Source organism: Mesoplodon densirostris, chromosome 6 (genome assembly GCF_025265405.1).
Source record: "Mesoplodon densirostris isolate mMesDen1 chromosome 6, mMesDen1 primary haplotype, whole genome shotgun sequence".
Taxonomy (NCBI): Eukaryota; Metazoa; Chordata; class Mammalia; order Artiodactyla; family Ziphiidae; genus Mesoplodon; species Mesoplodon densirostris.
Window position 1 is genome coordinate 21,315,331 of NC_082666.1, and position 18,286 is coordinate 21,333,616.

Sequence of the window (18,286 nt, forward strand, 5' to 3'; positions counted from 1 at the left end):
CGGCCGGCAAAATGCTCGGCTGCGGTTGGTCGTCTTCAAGGGTTACTCCCCGCGGGAAACTGGAAGAAGAAACGAGTCGGGGCCAGACCAGAGAGGAAGGCAGAGGCGGGCCAGAGGCCGGGGGCGTGTCTGAGTGGATAGGTCATACGGCTTGCCGTTTCGTTGCTCAGCCCTCGCGGAGGCCAAAGCCTTAAGTCGACCTCAAAAACCCGGAACCCGCGGCTCAGCTCTTCCCTCGCCGCCACACATCCAGGTCGGCCGGGGATTTCCCCCGCCGCGGAGGGCCAGCTGGCCCGCGCGATGCACGCTGGGAGTTGTAGTACCGCCGGGAGCCGCCACGAAAGGTCCAGACCCAGAAGTGTCTTCAAAAAGAACTGACCTGGGCTTCCCTGGTGGCGCAGTGGTGGGGAGTCCGCCTGCCGATGCAGGGGACGCGGGTTCGTGCCCCGATCCGGGAGGATCCCACATACCGTGGAGCGGCTGGGCCCGTGAGCCGTGGCCGCTGGGCCTGCGCGTCCGAAAACTGACCTGAGACTGAGTCCCTCGGTAATTGGTCCATCCTATCTCTGCTCACCATGGACCACCAACACGCTCACCACAGTCTGCTCAACCACATGCAGTCCGACTAGCTGGCAGCGCAGCCCTGTGCCTGTGCAGCCTGCCCTGCTCAAATATACCTGCCCAGTCCTTTCAAATTACGGAGGTGGGAGAATTGGAGATCCTTACGCAAATAAGAAACAAGCTGCGACACTTGCCATCTATGAAGTCAACTCAAAATGACTTCGTTAAAATTAAAAACTCTTGTGCTACCAAGACACCATCAAGAAAATTCAAAGATGTTAAGTCAAACTGTTATGCTGTACACCTTAAACTTATCCAGTGATGTATGTCAATTATATCTCAATAAACTGGGAAAAAAAGAAAATTCAAAGATGTCAATTATACCTCAATAAAAAAAGAAATAAAACTCAAAGAAAAGTCACAAAGTGGGAGAAATTATTTGCAAATCATATACATCATCTTTCAGTGGTCTCATCTCTTCCTGTCCTGGGCACCCTCAAACCTCAAACCCCAGTCCTGACCCTTCTCAGAACCTCTTCCCCACTTCTTTGATGGATGTTTCCATGAGGATTTCATGCCAGCACTTCAACATGACACAGGAGTAGTGAGGTGGATGGAGGGCACGGGAGACGTGTGAGGAGCATTAGATTCATACAATTTTGGCTTCAAGTCAGGAATAATCAATGGGACAAGGTGTGTTAGATGGGTGAGTAGGTCTGATAAAAGGCAGCATAGGTTGGGAAACCAGGAAAGCCTCCACAGACGTGAAGGGCAAAGGGTGTTCTGAAGTAAAAGGACACAGTTGAGGAGGAGGAGATACAGCACTATTGGGGCTTTAGACAGTGAAAGTCTGTGTGCTCCACGATGCCTGGGCCTGTCTTTTCAGCCATCTCTGTTATCAGCCAAAGCAAAAGAATTTAATAAAATACGTTCCATGGCAAAGGAAAATGGCAGGTGGAATAACAGTAGTGATTTGGGAAGAGTTGGGAGAAGTGAATTCAGACAACTCCAACCACCTCCCAGAGGTTCTCAGATGTGGCCAGGTCTCCATAAGACGGCTGATCCCATCTGTGCCTGGATGAGGGGAGACTGACCCTCCTATCCCCTACAGGACAATGGGGGCTCCCCCACACCTCAGACACACATATTTACATCATTATTTTATTCCACTTCGGAGGCAGCCCCTCAGTCCCTCAGATGTATCCAAAGCAGGAGTTACGGATTAGGCTCCACTATGATTTTGAATTATAAAATAATGAAGTCCCAGATGCCAATAGATCCTGGCTGCATGGTGGTAAGAGGTGTGACTGAGCCTCTCTTGCAGATGATCCAGCACCCGTATAGACCAGGCTAGATTGTTCTCCAGCTTTCTGCTGGGCCAGAACTAACTGCCTGAACCAGGAGCTCACAGCACCATCCACTCGCATGACCAAAGCTATGCCCAGGCAAAGTCCCACGCTGCTCACAATGAAGCCCATGGCCTCAAAAATGAACCTGCAAAGAAAGGTCGAGAATCTCAAAGGACACAGACAGGAGGTCTAGAGCCTTTTCCCTGCTGAGGCAAAACCTTGTCCACTCTGGATGTTCACTGTTTGCTCCAAGCTTCACCCTCCCCCACACCAATACTTCTCAAGCAAATCCACTCACTTGGGGGCAAACACCTTCCAGACCATGAGATGCCTGCGGAGGATGGAGGCTGCCAAGGCACAGGCCAAAATCTAAGGGAAGAGAGGAGGGGTCAAGTTATTTAGGAAGGGGAGGAGGAAGCAGGTCAAACAGAGAATTGCTGCAGGTCCCTGTGAAGAATGGAAGGGGAAGGAAAGTAGTGTGACTGTCAGTGGGAAAAAACCCTGGGCTAGGAGTTAGGAGACCTAATTCTTTTCCTGGCCCAGCCACGACTTGCAGTGTGACCTTGGGCAAGCACTATTCACCTGTGCCGCTGACACTCAGGCTCTGCCTCCCAGGGTGGAGGGAATGTCAGAGTCACACCTTCTGCCTCTGAAGGAAAGGAAGATCAATGATCACAGATCGGGAAAGAATCCTGGCCATCACCTCAGCTCTTCCAGTCTGTCCACTAATGGAGTAATCCCCAGACGCAACCATCAGGTCCAGATCTAGCTTGTAGAGAGGAAACAATCCGAGACTAGGATGAAGGAGACCCAGGTTCAAGTCTTAATACTGCCATTTGAGGCCACTGGCCTTTGGGCAATCACTTCACTTATCTATAACTCAGTCAAGGCTCTCTCCTAGGGTTTTGGCAAAGTGTGAAAGAATGTGATGTACATGCATGAGAAAAGATCACTAACTCCATGATCTCTCCCCTGCACCTACCTGAATACCAAGGACAAAGAGGTACTTGAGGCCCAGCTGCAGCAGCGCTGCATTGAAGTGGTGAGGCGCATCCCGGAGCCGCATCTCCATCAGTGGCTCCTCCTCCTCCTCAGGCCTGACTCTGGCCTCAGCTTCATTCCCTGGGGGCTGCCGCCTCTTCCGGGGCCCTTGACTCTCACAGAGAAAGGGCCAGAGCAGGAGCAATGGGCAACCTACTGCCTCAGAGGAAGGCAGGGCTAGAATCAATGGAGGACCCAGGGACCAGGCCACCTGGCCCCCAACTACCCTAGTTGGCTCAGCCTCCAATTAGCAAAGGCCAAGGGGTGCCAAAGATCTAACAAAATCACATTTCCCCACTCAAATCCTGGGGTTTCCTTTCCTTCCACGAAGCCAGAGTAAACAATGGAAGCAAGGGAGGAATGAGGAGGTACCTGCAAAGAGGATATGGGAGGCAAAGGTGTTGGTTCCCACCAGCAAAGCAGACAGCCAGGTAAAGTCATGGCCCTCTGGGACTCCCACGAAGGCAGCATGCCAATGGATAGCTGGAAAGACGGGCTGGTGACCCGTGGAATAGAAGGTCTGTGTTGCCATGAAGGCCCAAGCAGAGACTGCCTGCCAAGGCACAGTAAAAGGACCTGGGGGAAGAGATATGCCTCTTTACAGTCACATCCCACTCCCTAACCTACAGCCCACTGCCCCAAGATCATACACACCTACTACCTCAGTGCTGTCTCTTACACACGAGCGTGCCCATCACTCCAAGCTTCTAACAGTCAACACTCTGTTATTCTGATTCCCTCTGTGGCACAAAGCCCCACTGCTCTAACCTGTGGTCAACCTCTTTCTCTCATATACACACAGCTCACTGTGAGTGGTGAATATACGCATAATTCACCACTCTCATCACTGGAGAATTAGGAAATGCGCTCACGAGGATGCAGCATTTCCATAAGAATTGAGTCTTGGAGTACTGTTTGTCTCCCTCCTCCATGAACCCTGCTGGCCCTGAAAGCCAATGGGAGGGATCAGTTAGCTTGGCTACAGCAGATAAAAGAGACAGGACATCAGGAAGACCCTCTCAACTGTTGGGGCGTGAGACCCTGTATCAAGGTGAAGAACCTGAGGAGCGACACCTCCCTGAAAATAAGAGGGGCTGAATTCACATCACTACTGTCCTTGGATGAATCAGGGCTGAGATATGTATTTACCAGGGGTGGTGATGGGTATCCCAGCAGCAAGCAGATGCAGGAGAAGGAAGCTCTGCAGAAACAGAAGCAGGAACACAAGGCTAATGCGCTCTGCATGCAATAGCAGAAGTGGAAAAGCCAAGAGGGTGAGGGCCGTGACCATAGCAGCTGAGTAGACACTCCCCAACTGATAGGCGGCCACCGTCAGGGGGCCCTGAGATTTGGTCCTCTCTAGCCGGCCCCGGAACTCCTCCTGCATGTGTCGGTAGATTTGAGGAACCACATAATCCAGGTCAGCCTGAGAAGTGGGGGGGCCTGAGAAGGGAGTGAGGACAGTCCTGGTCCGTGGAGCACCCGCTGCAGCTTTCACCAGCACCGTCACAGGCCTCCAGAGCAGCAGCATGAGCCCTGAAGCAGCCAACCCGGCCACAGCCCTAGGTAACATAACTGATGCCCCAGCGACCAGGGCCCGGAGACGTGGGGGTGCTTCATCCGCCCCTGATGCCAAGGCCCAGTAGGCGGCAGTGCCTAGTCCCATCAGCGGCAGCCCCCAGCGCACAAAGAGCACAGGGGGCTCAGGGCTCTTGAGATTACCATAGCGGCGAAGCCACAGGCGCACGGCAGCTAACAGGGCCGCCAGCGCCCCCACACAAGCTCCATACCACACATTCTTGGCTCGACCACCCACCATGGATGCCAGGGGACTCAGCCAGGGAGAGGAGCTGCAAGCAGGCGTCTCTTCAGGGCAGCGATGAAAAAGCCCAGCTAGCCTTATACATAAAAGCAACCCAACTCCAAGCCCCAGGGCATGCGTGCCATTGTGACGTGGGGGGCCTGCCGGGGTCAGAAAGCCAAGGCGAGGTATTGTGAGTAGCTTAGGTGGCAGCAGCTTGCCCTCCCAGTGAAGCTGGGCAACCAGGAGCAAGATGAGTGAGATCAAAAGGAAGGGGGCGGCCCTGGCCTCGGCTATAACAAAGCTATCAGAGAAAAAACCAGCAAAGCGAATGAGCAGGAGTAACAGGACAGGCCCAGGCATGGGAAGCAGGGCTGCCAGGGGCCTCTTAGCTCCCCAGCCAGCCCAGGCTTTCCACAGAAAAGGCAGAAGTGAGCCCACTGCAGCCATGGCCCCTAGAACCACTGAATCCAGCTTCAGCCCAGTAGTTGCCAGGAGTCCAGCACACACTACGGCCCCAGTCAAACCCCAGGCCATGGGTATTAGGAGAGGGCGGAAATAGAAGCCTGGAGATGTTGCCCACTGGGATACCAGTAGGCAAAGAAAGCAGGTAGCAGCCAAGAGAGCAGCACCCCCTGCCATGCGGACCAGAGAAAAACGAGCCCAAGACTCAATGCACATGGCCCGAACTCCCCGCAGGAACTGCTGCAGCTCAGTAATCACAGTCTGTAGCGCTGCCTCAGCCCCCTGGGGGCTCTGCAGAAGCCGCTGGTAGTCAGCAGAAGCTTTGGAGAAGAGGTGCTGCAGTCGATGAAGCTCCTTAACTTGGAGGTCCTGAGCAGCAGTTGAGTAGGTGTGAAGAAATCGGGACACCTGGCAGAAAAGATCAGAGACCAAGGGGAAAAGCTCAGAGACGTGAAGTGGGACACAGACAAGGACAAGTATTACCATATCGGGTACCTAGAAATCAGGGACCCAAACTCCGTCCAGGACAGGGAGAGAGGGCGTACTTGGCTATGGAATGTGATATTAAGACTGAACAAAGCACAGCAGAGTGGGTCATTATGCTTCTCCCATGCTCAACCTAACTCTGTCACCTGGAAGCCCAGCCCATTACCTACCTGCTGGGCATTGAGATGGAGAGCTGAGGCTTGGGCCAGAGTAGAAGAGTGAGGCTGGGAGTCTTCAACCTCTGAGAACACCTCAGCTATCACCTCCCCGATGTTCCCAAATGGGATGGGGAGGCCCAACAGCAGGGCCAGCGTAGGCACAATGCTGATTTGAGGAATTACCTCTGGCTCCTAGAGAACAAGGACAGGGGTCAACGGGTTCAACAAAGAGCTGAGGTCAGTGTTTAGGATGGAAGACATAGGGGCCTAGGTAGGAAATAAGAATGGGGGATGCCCAGGGTTATGAATTTGGGGGTTTAAAATGGAGGGATCCACAAGGATGCTACGATTATGATGTGGATTGAATAGCGGGAAACCACACAAAGCACACCTCAGGCCTCACCTCTGGTGGGGCACTGGGGAAGAGGGCTGTGGGACTATACAGAAAAAGTGCAGCTGAGGTCTCCAGCTCACTGTCCCCTCCATGGTTCCCACTCGTGGTCATCCCATGGTCCCCAGTCACTACCAGCAGTGTGTCATTCTCCAGACGCTCCACGAGTCCCCTGGGGGCCAAGAAATGTGTCAGGAGGTAGGGATAAAGATTGTTCTCAGGGACTTCCCTGGTGACGCAGTGGTTAAGAATCCACCTGCCAATGCAGGGGACACAGGTTCGAGCCCTGGTCCAGGAAGATCCCATATGCCACAGAGCAACTAAGCCTGTGCACCACAACTACTGAGCCTGCGCTCTAGAGCCTGCAAGCCACAACTACTGAAGCCCACGTGCCTAGAACCCATGCTCCGCAACAAGAGAAGCCACTGCAATGAGAAGTCCGTGCACCGCAATGAAGAGTAGCCCCTGCTTGCCGCAACTAGAGAAAGCCCGCGCGCAGCAACAAAGACCCAACGCAGCCAAAAATAAATAAATTAATAAATTAATTAAAAAAAATATTTTTCTCAGGGGCCCATTTACCCCCAGCCATAACTTCCACTAGTAAGGCCTAGACCTCTGGCAGAAAAACAACTCTTCAGTCATAACCCTACTGCCCAAAATCACATGCTAAGTTACTCAAAACAGATGAGGCCCCTAGCTTCAGAAAAAGACCTAGAGAAGACAGAATTCAGCCAAGTAGGAGTTCCAAATAAAGATTTTTTTCTCTTGGGACCATATATTATGAGATTCTCAGACACAAACCCACTCCCCCAGCCAATATCCCACACTCACTGGATCACTTGGTCCATTTGGCTAAGTTTCTTGGCCATTTCAGGATGATGAGGGCCATGCTTGTGGCCACAGTGATCCACACCCAGGAAGTGAGTAATCAGCACATCCCATTCACCACTGTCCACTGTGAAGGAGAGAACCTGAGCACAAGGGACTAAGGCCCACTCCTCAACCCCAGCCAGGCTCTGATGCTCCTATGTCCAGGGACACAAGCCCAGGCCACTGCATCCATGGGAGGTTCAGAACTTGTGGACTGACGTAGCCCTCCCCAGCTCCCAGTCTTAATCAGGCCTGCCTCTGGCCCCGTGCTCACTGGTTGGGTAGAGGTGTTCCAGGATACCATTGTCCACCGTGTGTAGGTCTCTAACATCGAAGGACGGGAAAAAGAAAGCTTGGGAGAAAGCTCCAGGAAAAAGATCGTTCCAGGTTTCATCTCCCATGAAGACCACACGCCTTCCTGCAGGGACATGAGTGGGTCACAGCCTGAGCAGAAGTCAGGAGAGGGGGAAGAGGAGAGGCCTTTTAAAGATCTATCAGAAATCCCAACCATGCACTCTAAGGCACAGCAGTTCCATCCAACAACTCTTTATCCTTTAAGGCCTAAAATTTTCTGCCAGGAAGCTTTCCCTGGTAACTATACTCCACCCAGACCTTTTACTACTTATTCCTATAAAAAGCTCTGCTAGTCCCCAGCCCCTGGCTACCTCTGCTGCTCTATTTTTCCTGGGTACATATTGCTTTTCCCCAGTCAGTGAGTGGACAGGGCCTGGACCCTCTGCTCTCTTCTCCACGCTTTTGAAAATACCAGACCCACATCTTCTTTTCGTCTCTCCCCTGCCCCTTTACTGAGAGCTCGCCCAAAGTAAAACCAATACCCCATGCAGATTAGAAACGCCAGAAGGACAGAGCCCGGACCTGAGCTCCCTACATACAGAGCCAGGGTCTCTTTCTCCTTCCTGTACTCCTAGTCAAGCACGCAGTTGGGCACCCAACGTTCTGGCTCTCTGACGTCTAAAGAAATTTGCCAAGGTACTCCTGGCCACCAAAGAGGCCCGACTAACCTGTACTGGTAAGCTGCTTCACGAGATTGTCTTCCGCTATGGCGTAGCTGGCAAAATTACTGCCAGCGTCAATAAAGGTAGGTAGTGAGCCGGTGGTGAGGGCCTTGAGGCGCTGCATGGTGGTGGTCGGGGGGTCAACCTTGGACTGGTAGAGCCTGGCATGGTGGGGCTGAATTTCCAGGATCCTCTGCAAGAAGCCCAGTTTGCCCAGGAAAGGTAGGGAGACGGGAGGCTCCCCAGAAACATGTGAGAGCTGGGGCTGGGCAAAGTCAAATCGCAGAGCGTCTATCAGCACCAGCACAAGCCGGGAGAATCGGGAAGGCATCCAGCAGGCCCCGGGCTCCCCTCGGCTCCCCCATGGCAGGGACCCAGGGCCTGGGGGCTCTTGGCAGCTGCTATGGTTGGTGAGCTCCAAACGGGTGAGCAGGAAGCCACTGGTGAAGAGAGCAATGCCGGCGTAGAAGAGGAAGCCCACCCAGGCCAGGAAGAGCAGCACTGAGATCTTCCGCATCCTGGTGGTGGCGGGGGAGGGAATTCATAACTGTGAGGCAAAGAACCAGCAGATAGTCTAGTCTCTCAATACAAAGCCCAGCAAGAATCACCTCCTCTTGGAAGCCTTCCGGAAGATAAACAGTCCCATAACCAACCCAATGCAATGTTCCTCTCCACCAGTTATACCAGAGTTTCTGAAGGCGAGGTGCGCAGACTATGGGCATCAACCTGGAGCAGCTGTATTAAAATGGTGATTTCCAGGCGCCACCCCAGATCCCCTGAATCAGGATCTTCGGGGGTGGAGCATAGGAATTTGTACGCCAGGAGATCCTAATGATGGAAAACACAGCCCACGAGAGAAACTTATTCCAAGTGGTACACGGCTTTGTGACAGCCCGTTTCTCCGCTCTCCTCGCCAATTTCAACACCCCTGGAGTGGCCAGGGCTCGCAGCCGCAGGGGAATCCCGGCCAGGCTGATGGCGCCGCCTGGCGGGGACCCAGGGGACGAAGGGAAGGAGTCCTACTCCGCTTCCGGACAGCCAGGATCGCCAGGAGACCAGAAGCGCGACCTCCCCGGCGCAGCAGGGCAGAGGTGCGAGGTCTTGAGGCAGTTGGGCCTCGCTGGGACCCAGACGTCCGGATGACTCTGTCACCTCAGGTGGCTACCCGGCCTCCGGCTGGGCACCCTGACCTGGGTACGGGGACCGCTAGACTGCGAGCTCTGAGTGGGGTGGAAAGGTCCCTAAATTCAGGCAAAAGCGAGCGCAAGGGGATTTGGGGAGACCCCGGCTCACCTTGAATGGCGCCCGGAAGTGCAGCGTCGGCGCCTGCGGCCTGGCACCACAGAGGTGCGTGCGCCGGCTAGAGCGACCCTCGGGGGTCCCGATCGCCATCTGCTGGCGCCCCCGAGGAAGTTCGGCAAGGAACGCCAGGCTGGCCAGAGACGGGAGTTTGATGGGAGAGTATAGTAATTTAGAATTGGGGGCAAGGCACTAAACTAGAAGAGTTCAGGGAGCCACTGTCCATTCTTGGTTAAGACTAAGATCTAAGCCTCTGGAACCAAACTTAGCTTGAATCCTAGCCCTGCCACTCACTGTCACTATTGGGCATTACCTCATCTGTAAAATAGGGATAATATTTATTTCCCCCTTTTTGCCAAGCTGACTCCAACTGATAGATTTTATTATTCACCTTTCCAAGGATGAATCTTACAACTCAGTAATAAGACAATCCAATTCAAAAATGGGCAAAGAGGCACAAAATTGTAAATCAACTATATTTCAATTAAAAAAAATTTTTTTAATGAGCAAAGCATCTGAATAGACACTTCTCCAAAGAAGCCTTTTTTTTTTTTTTTTATAGATCAATGGAACAGGATAGAAAGCCCAGAGATAAACCCACGCACATATGGTCACCTTATCTTTGATAAAGGAGGCAGGAATGTACAGTGGAGAAAGGACAGCCTCTTCAATAAGTGGTGCTGGGAAAACTGGACAGGTACATGTAAAAGTATGAGATTAGATCACTCCCTAACACCATTCACAAAAGTAAGCTGAAAATGGATTAAAGACCTAAATGTAAGGCCAGAAACTATCAAACTCTTAGAGGAAAACATAGGCAGAACACTCTATGACATAAATCACAGCAAGATCCTTTTGGACCCACCTCCTAGAGAAATGGAAATAAAAACAAAAATAAACAAATGGGACCTAATGAAACTTGAAAGCTTTTGCACAGCAAAGGAAACCATAAACAAGACCAAAAGACAACCCTCAGAAGGGGGGAAAATATTTGCAAATGAAGCAGCTGAAAAAGGATTAACCTCCAAAACTAACAAGCAGCTCATGCACCTCAGTATCAGAAAAACAAACAACCCAATCCAAAAATGGGTGAGGACCTAAATAGACAGTTCTCAAAAGAAGATATACAGATTGCCAACAAACACATGAAAGGATGCTCAACATCACTAATAATTAGAGAAATGCAAATCAAAAACCACAATGAGGTATCACCTCACACCAGTCAGAATGGCCATCATCAAAAAATCTAGAAACAATAAATGCTGGAGAGGGTGTGGAGAAAAGGGAACACTCTTGCACTGCTGGTGGGAATGTGAATTGGTACAGCCACTATGGAGAACAATATGGAGGTTTCTTAAAAAACTACAAATAGAACTACCATATGACCCAGCAATCCCACTACTGAGAGTATACCCTGGGAAAACCATAATTCAAAAAGAGTCATGTACCAAAATGTTCATTGCAGCTCTATTTACAATAGCCCAGAGATGGAAACAACCTAAGTGTCCATCATCGGATGAATGGATAAAGAAGATGTGGCACATATATACAATGGAATATTACTCAGCCATAAAAAGAAACGAAATTGAGCTATTTGTAATGAGGTGGATAGACCTAGAGTCTGTCATGCAGAGTGAAGTAAGTCAGAAAGAGAAAGACAAATACTGTATGCTGACACATATATATGGAATTTAAGAAAAAATGTCATGAAGAACCTAGGGGTAAAACAGGAATAAAGACACAGACCTACTTGAGAATGGACTTGAGGATATGGGGAGGGGGAAGGGTAAGCTGTGACAAAGCGAGAGAGAGGCATGGACATATATACACTACCAAACGTAAGGTAGATAGCTAGTGGGAAGCAGCCGCATAGCACAGGGAGATCAGCTCGGTGCTTTGTGACCGACTGGAGGGGAAGGATAGGGAGGGTGGGAGGGAGGGAAGGGAAGAGGGAAGGGCTATGGGAACAGATGTATATGTATAACTGATTCACTTTGTTATAAAGCAGAAACTAATACACCATTGTGAAGCAATTATACTCCAATAAAGTTGTAAAAAAAAAAAAAAAGAAGGCTTTAAAAAAATTTTTGGCTGCGTTGGTCTTTGTTGCTGTGTGCGGGCTTTCTCTAGTTGCGGTGAGCAGGGACCACTCTTCGTTGCAGTGTGCAGGCTTCTCTTTGCAGTGGCTTCTCTTGTTGCGGAGCACGGGCTCTAGGCACGTAGGCTTCAGTAGCTGCAGCATGCGGGCTCAGTAGTTGTGGCATACGGGCTTAGTTGCTCTGCAGCATGTGGGATCTTCCCGGACCAGGGCTCGAACCCATGTCCCCGGCCTTGGCCAGCGGATTCTTAACCACTTTGCCACCAGGGAAGTCCCGAAGAAAATATACGAATGAACAATTAACACATGAGAAGATGCTCAACATTATTAGCCATCAGGGAAATGCTGGAGATACCACTTCAAACATAGGAGGATGGCTATAATAAAAAAGATAAATAACAAGTATTGATGTGGGTGTGAAGAAATGTGAACCCTCATAAACTGCTGTTGGAATTGAAAAATGGTGCAGCAGCTTTTGAAAAGAAGTCTGGCAATTCTTCCAAAGGTTAAACGTAGAGCTACCATATGACCGAGCAATTCCACTTGTAGGTATATACCCAAGAGAAAAACGTGGCCACGCAAAAACTTGCACATGAAGGTTCATAGTAGCATTATCATAATAGCCAAAAGGTGGAAACAACCCAAATGGCCTTCACTGATAAATGGATGAACAAAATATGCTATATCTATACAATAGAATATTGTTTGGCCAATAAAAAGGATGACCTACTACAAGTGGTTACATGCAACTACATGAACGAAACTTAAAAACATGCTCACTAGAGGACTTCCATAGTGGTTCAGTGGCTAAGATTCCACGCTCCTGATGCAGGGGGCCCAGGTTCGATTCCTGGTCAGGGAACTAGATCCCACATGCCACAACTAAAGATCCTGCATGCTGCAATGAAGATCCCGTACGCGGCAACAAAGAGCCCGGGTGCCACAACTAAGACCTGGTACAGCCAAATAAATAAATATAAAAAAACCCCATGCTAAGTGAAAGAAGCCAATCACAAAATAGCACGTATTGTTCCATTTACATGAATATGTAAATCTACAGATACAGAAAGTAAATTAGTGGTTGTCTAGGGTTGAGGGGAGAGAGGAGTGACTACTAATGGGTACAGGGGTTTTTTTGTTTTGTTGTGTTTTGTTTTTTTGCTGGCCTCTCACTGCTGTGGCCTCTCCCGTTGCGGAGCACAGGCTCCGGATGCGCAGGCCCAGCGGCCATGGCTCATGGGCCCAGCCGCTCCGCAGCATGTGGGATCTTCCCGGACCGGGGCACGAACCCGTGTCCCCTGCATCGGCAGGCGGACTCTCAACCACTGCGCCACCAGGGAAGCCCCGGGTACAGGGGTTTTGTGGCAGGGTGGGGATGGGGAGCAGTGATGAAAATGTTCTAAATTGTGATGGTTGCCCAATTCTGTGAATATACTAGAAATTATTGAATTTACACTTTAAGCCGGTGAATCACATTATATGTGAATTATATCTCGGAAAAGCTACCATTTAAAACAAAACAAAAAAACCTCTCCAGTGGTTTCTCATCTCAGAGTAAAGCCTAAATTCTTGTAGTGGTTCTACATGGCCCTACAAATCTACACACTGACTCCCCGCTTCCTTCTTTGATTCATCTAGCTGCCACTTGTTTCCTTAGCTCAGTTCCATCCACTGTAGTTGCTTTGCTCTTCACATTACAAGGCAGCCACGCTCTGCCTCAGGACCTTTGCATTTCCAACTCCTGTCAGCTTTACTCCCAGATGCCCAAATGGACCTTCCCCTCCTCATCTCCATATCTAAGCTTAAATGTACCATTAGTGAGGCTTCCTGTAACCCTCTACTCAATGTTACAGCCCCTCCTCTCAAGTTCCCCATCTCCCTTCCTTTCTTTACTTCCCTCTCTAGTACAACTCATCAGCATCTGAAATACTATACATCTTATTAATGATTTGTCCCTTCCACATAGAATGTAAGCTCATTGAGAGTAGGGAATTTTGTTTTCTTTATTACTATATTCTCAGTCCCTGGCATATAGTTGGGATTCAATAAAATAATTAAAATGGATAAATGAATAAATTCTAATTCAGAAATATGTTGAAATATCCCTCCACCTTCATCCCCAAAGCTCCTTACCTATGTTCAGGCTTCACCACCCTCTCCAGGACCACTGAAGTAGCCTTCTTACTGTCCTTCCAGCCTCCCATCTCTCCTTCAAATCCCCTGACCACATCGCAGCAGGACAGCTCCATCTGAAACTCTGATGTGATTACCTTAATCTTCTTAAAATTCTTCATGGGAAGGGAAAAAACCCTTCATGCCCCCTGCTCCCCAGGTAAAGTCCAAACACTTTCAGGACCCTATCTCCCTGAGATTTGGCCCCTGCCACAGAGTCACACCCCCTAACACCCCACCCATCAGCCACAGAGAACAACTCTGAATACTCCAACTTCTCTGGAGCCATGGGCCTTTGCATATTCCAGTCCCCAACCGTAGCCTGATGAAAGCATTGATTTTTCCAGCCTGAGCCCAATGTCCGAGTTGGTAACCTTGCTGCCCACAAAGTGACATGCTTCTCCCCCAAGGATCCCTCAGCCAGAACTTTCCTCCACCTCAGCACTTATCACTTTGTAGCTCTGTTTCCTGTGAAAACAGGGACCATAGGATTTGGGTTCTTCTGTAACACTGAGCTTGGCACATGGTAGACATCATTAAAGGTTTTTTGTTTTGTTTTGTTTTTGTTTTTTTACACAGCAGTTTCTTATTAGTTATCCATTTTATACATATTAATGTATACATGTCAATCCCAATCTTCCAATTCATCACACCACCACCTGCCCCCCGCCACTTTCCCCCCTTGGTGCCCATACGTTTGTTCTCTACATCTATCTCTATTTCTGCCCTGCAAACTGGTTCATCTGTACCATTTTTCCAAGTTCCACACATATGCGTTAATATACTGTATTTGTTTTTCTCTTTCTGTCTTACTTCACTCTGTATGACAGTCTCTAGGTCCATCCACGTCTCTACAAATGACCCAATTTCGTTCCTTCTTATGGCTGAGCATTGAATGTTTTTGAATGAACGAATGAGTGTCCTCAGTCCCTGAGGACCCTTTGAGCGCTACTCTACCAGGACAGTCCTCTTTCCCATTAAAAAAACCCCCAACACCTGCTCAAATTCACAGCCCTACACTTAGCAAGAGGGGGGACTACACTCCTCAGCTGGCAGTTCAGTAGACATGTGGTTTAATTTTTCCACTGTATCCCACAGCTTCTCCTGAAGACAGGGAGGATGATTTCACTTCACATGACATTTAATCTTGCTCATGGAGGAATCAGTTCCCAAGACCTGACAGGACTGGAGGAGGCAGTGGTCATCCAAGGAGAACACCGGTGACTCTCCCAACTTCATTCCCCAATCAAAGAGGACAGTTTTGGTTTGCCATTGGTGACTTTATTACATGATTAAAGTTCAAATAAAAAAATAATAACCAAAATCTTGGCAGGGAGGCTAGAGCCAGAATCTGGGAGTGCTGCTTCCCTGTCCCCAGCCTCCCTGACCAAGCCCAGCTCCATTAACTCAGCTTGACTCGATCAAGTTCCTCATCAAGATTTGCATCTGTGCTCTGGACATCTCTGCTGCTCCTGCTGGAGACTGAGTCCTGGGCTCCTGGCACCGGGGCTTTGGTGAGGGCCCCATACACACCCATGGCCTGAGGAGAGGGACAGAGAGAGCCATGATGACACGTGGCAGAAGGCATAGCCCAACCCACCAACGGCTCAAAGGAAGAAGGTAGAGCCAGGGCCAGTAAGCTTGTTTTTCCTTTCTCTCTCTCAAGCCTCAGTCTTAAAAGCTTTGGAGTCGGTTCTAGGATTGTTACAAACTACCAGAGCAGGGTCACCCTCAAAATACTAATACAGGCATCTGAAAAAAAAAAAAAAAGAAAAAAGGAAAGAAAGATGTCTCAAGAGGTTCCCTATTGCTAGGGATGAGTGGGAGTGTCTCATTCAGGGGATGAAGAGAGGTGTAAGTCTCAGGGCACTCTAGAGGGCTCGACGGGGAAAGTGATGGTGGTGGTGGTAGCGTCTCAGTCTCTGGCATTGGTGCTCTATGCTGGGTCCTCAGGGCGCTCTAACCTGAGCCACCATACTGGTGACGTCGCCAGGGTTGGAGGGCAGCAGGATAGTGTTGGAGTCCTTGGCCAGTTTAGAGAATGCGCTGACATACTGCTCAGCCACAGTCAGTGAGGCTGCTGCATCTCCATTCTGTGGCCACAGGGAAGATAAACATCAGAGATCACAGACTTGGATGGGGGGTGGGGGGGGTGGGGGGGTGGGGGAGGAAAGGAAGTGGACAGAAATCAGGTTCCTAGAAAGAGGATATGCAGATCACAATACAAGAGATCATGTAATGTGGCTCAATGGAACCAAAAAGGCAGGAATTTCTCCCAAGGGTAGATAAGAGAACCTCTTCTACTGCCAATTCCGGATCCCCAATCCCACCTAGGGGGGCTCTCACATGTTGTGTCAGAGCTGCAGCCAGGACGCGAATAGCTTCAGCTTTAGCCTTGGCCTTGGCCAGAACTGCACTGGCCTCTCCTGGAAGAAAAGAGACAGAGCTTGACCTATGAGGTCAGGGTACCCCAAAAGCTCCTGTCCCAGTACCAAGCCTCAAAGGTCCATACCCGGTTCATCACTCAGCCTCTACCCTCTGCTGACCTGCTGCCTGATTTATTTGTTCAGCCTTTTCTGCCTCAGAGGCCAGGATCTGTGCCTGCTTCTTCCCCTCTGCCACGTTGATAGCCGACTCTCGAGTCCCCTCAGACTCTAGAACTGTGGCCCGTTTCCGCCGCTCTGCCTCCACCTAGAAGCCCCCAGCAAGCCCCATCAACAAGAAACCAGAGTAAAAGTAAACTCTTACACAGACCTGCAATTGTACCCATCACAACAGGGAAGGGAGTCCAGGTCCCTATGCAACTGGAGCATCCTGAAGTACTCTACCCCGTCCCTCTCTGGCCCCCACCTGCATCTGCATGGACTCTTTCACCCGGGGTGGCACATGGATATCCTTGATCTCATAACGGAGGCAGCGGATGCCCCAGCAGTCGGCAGCCTGGTTGATAGCATCCACGATGTTAGCATTCAGGGACTCCCGCTCCTGGAGGAAGAAAGGTGTAAGCTCCATGGCTTCAACCCAACCTTCAGAGGGCTAAACCAAGAAGGTCCCGGAACTGATCCCCAGAAAGGACTGAGAGTGCCAGGTATGTGTCTTCAAACCTTAACTCTGGCTCAGATCCCCTTACCCGGAAGACTTTGTCCAGAGAGAGTTTGCCGAGCTCTGATCTCATGGTTGTCTGAGCTAGCTGGGTGACAGCATACTCAGGGTCCTCCACGCCATAGCTTGCCTGCAAGGGGCATGGATAGTGTCAGTAGCTTGCATGCAGGATTTTAGTGAGGAGAGCAACTCAGGAGCTGAATAAAGCAGAGGGCAGATACCTTGTAAGGGTCCATTATGCGCAGGTAAAGAACTCCATCGATTTGCAGAGTTACATTGTCTGTAGGTGCAGGAGCAGGAGAGAAAGGAGGTCAGGCCTCCAGGTCCCAATCAGCTCTTTCTCCTGCCACCACATCCTAATGGCCTCAGAGCACCCATGTCACCCCGCATGCCTCACCAAGAGTCACGGCAGACTGCTCAGGCACGTTGATGACAATTTCCTTGAGACTCTGCACATATCGGATCCGGTCTAACACAGGGATGAGGATATTCAAGCCCTGGGAAGAGGAGTCACAGGTCTTCAGAAGGATGGGGGGCTGTAGGGTTGAGATTGAAGCTAGGCCTGGAGTGGGTAGGGAATCAACATAGATTCTGCCCAGAAAAACAGAAGGCTTGGGGTGTCACTGGTACGTAAGACTGTAAGGATAGGAATGTAAGGCTGGATCTCTGAATGGAAGGGACAGTCAAGGAGATAGGAGCCAGCAGAGTAGCCTTTTCCATGCAGACAGGTGGAGCTGAGAGGATTAATAGAAGAGATTCCTAACGTGGAGCCTGTGGGATGCTAGTGCAATGGGAAAAGGTGGTAAGATGGGTATGACCGTCAGCAGTCTGGGCCCTGCCAGGTCTGGCCTGGGGTGTCAGAAGCCAAAGGTGAAGGCAGGCCCCAACGAGGTCTCACCCCATTCCCCCATGTCGTGAGGGAATTGGGATTCAGGCTGGCCCGGGATGGGCAGAAGAAGTTCTCACAGGCTCCAGGATGCGGTGGAATCGGCCCATTCGCTCCACCACCCAAGCCTCCTGCTGCGGCACAAACAGCACCACGGTGTTTCGGGGCAATCCAGAGGAGGCGCGGCGCGCAGCGCGGCCAGAAGCCTGCACGGAGCCCTAAAGGGAAGACGAGGATTAGCAGAGACCCAGTCGACCGGGCACCCCGCCCCTCTCGGTGCCTGTCCCGGAGGCATGTCCCTAAACCGCGATCCTAAAGGGTTCTCGGAAAGGAACTCAGGCGAGTACCATAACCTCCGATTCCAGTTCTCTCCCACACTTAGAATCTGGCCCCTTCCCAGCTGAAAACCCAGGTGATCTCTGGCCCGACCCTTAGAAAAGGATGCCTTGCACTCACCCTCAGCAAAAGGGCCCCAGAACCCCGCACCGCGCGCGCCAGCATTTCCCACTGCCACAGCGGCCTCCGGAACCAACGAGACGCGGAGCAGAGCGGTCGCTCTAGATGCCCGGACCCGAGCCTTTCCTCCCGTAT

At 50.7% G+C, this 18,286-nt stretch overlaps 2 protein-coding genes across 10 annotated transcripts; both read right to left on the minus strand.

Annotated features, from left to right (window-relative positions):
• Positions 1–28: 28 nt before the first annotated feature.
• PIGO (phosphatidylinositol glycan anchor biosynthesis class O) lies at positions 29–9,475 on the minus strand. 8 transcript variants are annotated; one of them, XR_009532757.1, is made up of 11 exons: positions 8,145–9,424; positions 7,397–7,540; positions 7,084–7,207; positions 6,265–6,424; positions 5,874–6,053; positions 4,101–5,625; positions 3,324–3,527; positions 2,893–3,107; positions 2,209–2,279; positions 1,714–2,055; positions 29–59 (listed from the first exon to the last, which is right to left on the minus strand). XR_009532757.1 is itself a non-coding variant. In XM_060100745.1 (11 exons), exons 2-11 carry the CDS (start codon positions 8,653–8,655, stop codon positions 1,794–1,796), a joined length of 3,396 nt encoding a protein of 1,131 aa, XP_059956728.1. In that variant the 5' UTR covers positions 8,656–8,685; positions 9,432–9,475; the 3' UTR covers positions 1,709–1,793. The 8 variants fall into 8 exon arrangements, 6 of the variants coding, with proteins under 6 accessions (XP_059956728.1, XP_059956729.1, XP_059956733.1 ...); XM_060100745.1 differs by lacking the exon at positions 29–59 and adding an exon at positions 9,432–9,475 and having other exon boundaries at positions 1,709–2,055; positions 8,145–8,685; XM_060100746.1 differs by lacking the exon at positions 29–59 and adding an exon at positions 9,432–9,468 and having other exon boundaries at positions 1,709–2,055; positions 8,145–8,656.
• Positions 9,476–14,966: 5,491 nt separating this feature from the next.
• Positions 14,967–18,272, minus strand: STOML2 (stomatin like 2). 2 transcript variants are annotated; one of them, XM_060100921.1, is made up of 10 exons: positions 18,152–18,272; positions 17,776–17,913; positions 17,207–17,306; positions 17,031–17,089; positions 16,838–16,939; positions 16,558–16,692; positions 16,254–16,398; positions 16,054–16,133; positions 15,672–15,800; positions 14,967–15,247 (listed from the first exon to the last, which is right to left on the minus strand). In XM_060100921.1, the coding sequence occupies exons 1-10, from the start codon at positions 18,194–18,196 to the stop codon at positions 15,110–15,112; spliced, it is 1,071 nt and encodes a 356-aa protein (XP_059956904.1). In that variant the 5' UTR covers positions 18,197–18,272; the 3' UTR covers positions 14,967–15,109. The 2 variants fall into 2 exon arrangements, with proteins under 2 accessions (XP_059956904.1, XP_059956905.1); XM_060100922.1 differs by lacking the exon at positions 15,672–15,800.
• Between the last annotated feature and the right edge of the window lie 14 nt (positions 18,273–18,286).

Excerpts from the sequence above, each read along its gene's own strand:
- PIGO (XM_060100745.1), bottom strand. The coding sequence starts at position 8,655 with ATGCGGAAGATCTCAGTGCTGCTCTTCCTGGCCTGGGTGGGCTTCCTC. Across the intron at positions 7,208-7,396 it reads GGAACACCTCTACCCAACCA|TGGACAGTGGTGAATGGGAT; the intron begins GTGAGCACGGGG and ends TCTCCTTCACAG. Across the intron at positions 5,626-5,873 it reads TCCATCTCAATGCCCAGCAG|GTGTCCCGATTTCTTCACAC; the intron begins GTAGGTAATGGG and ends CTTTTCTGCCAG.
- STOML2 (XM_060100921.1), bottom strand. The coding sequence starts at position 18,196 with ATGCTGGCGCGCGCGGTGCGGGGTTCTGGGGCCCTTTTGCTGAGG. Across the intron at positions 16,399-16,557 it reads AAGAGTCCATGCAGATGCAG|GTGGAGGCAGAGCGGCGGAA; the intron begins GTGGGGGCCAGA and ends GGGGGCTTCTAG. Across the intron at positions 15,801-16,053 it reads CTGCAGCTCTGACACAACAT|AATGGAGATGCAGCAGCCTC; the intron begins GTGAGAGCCCCC and ends CTGTGGCCACAG.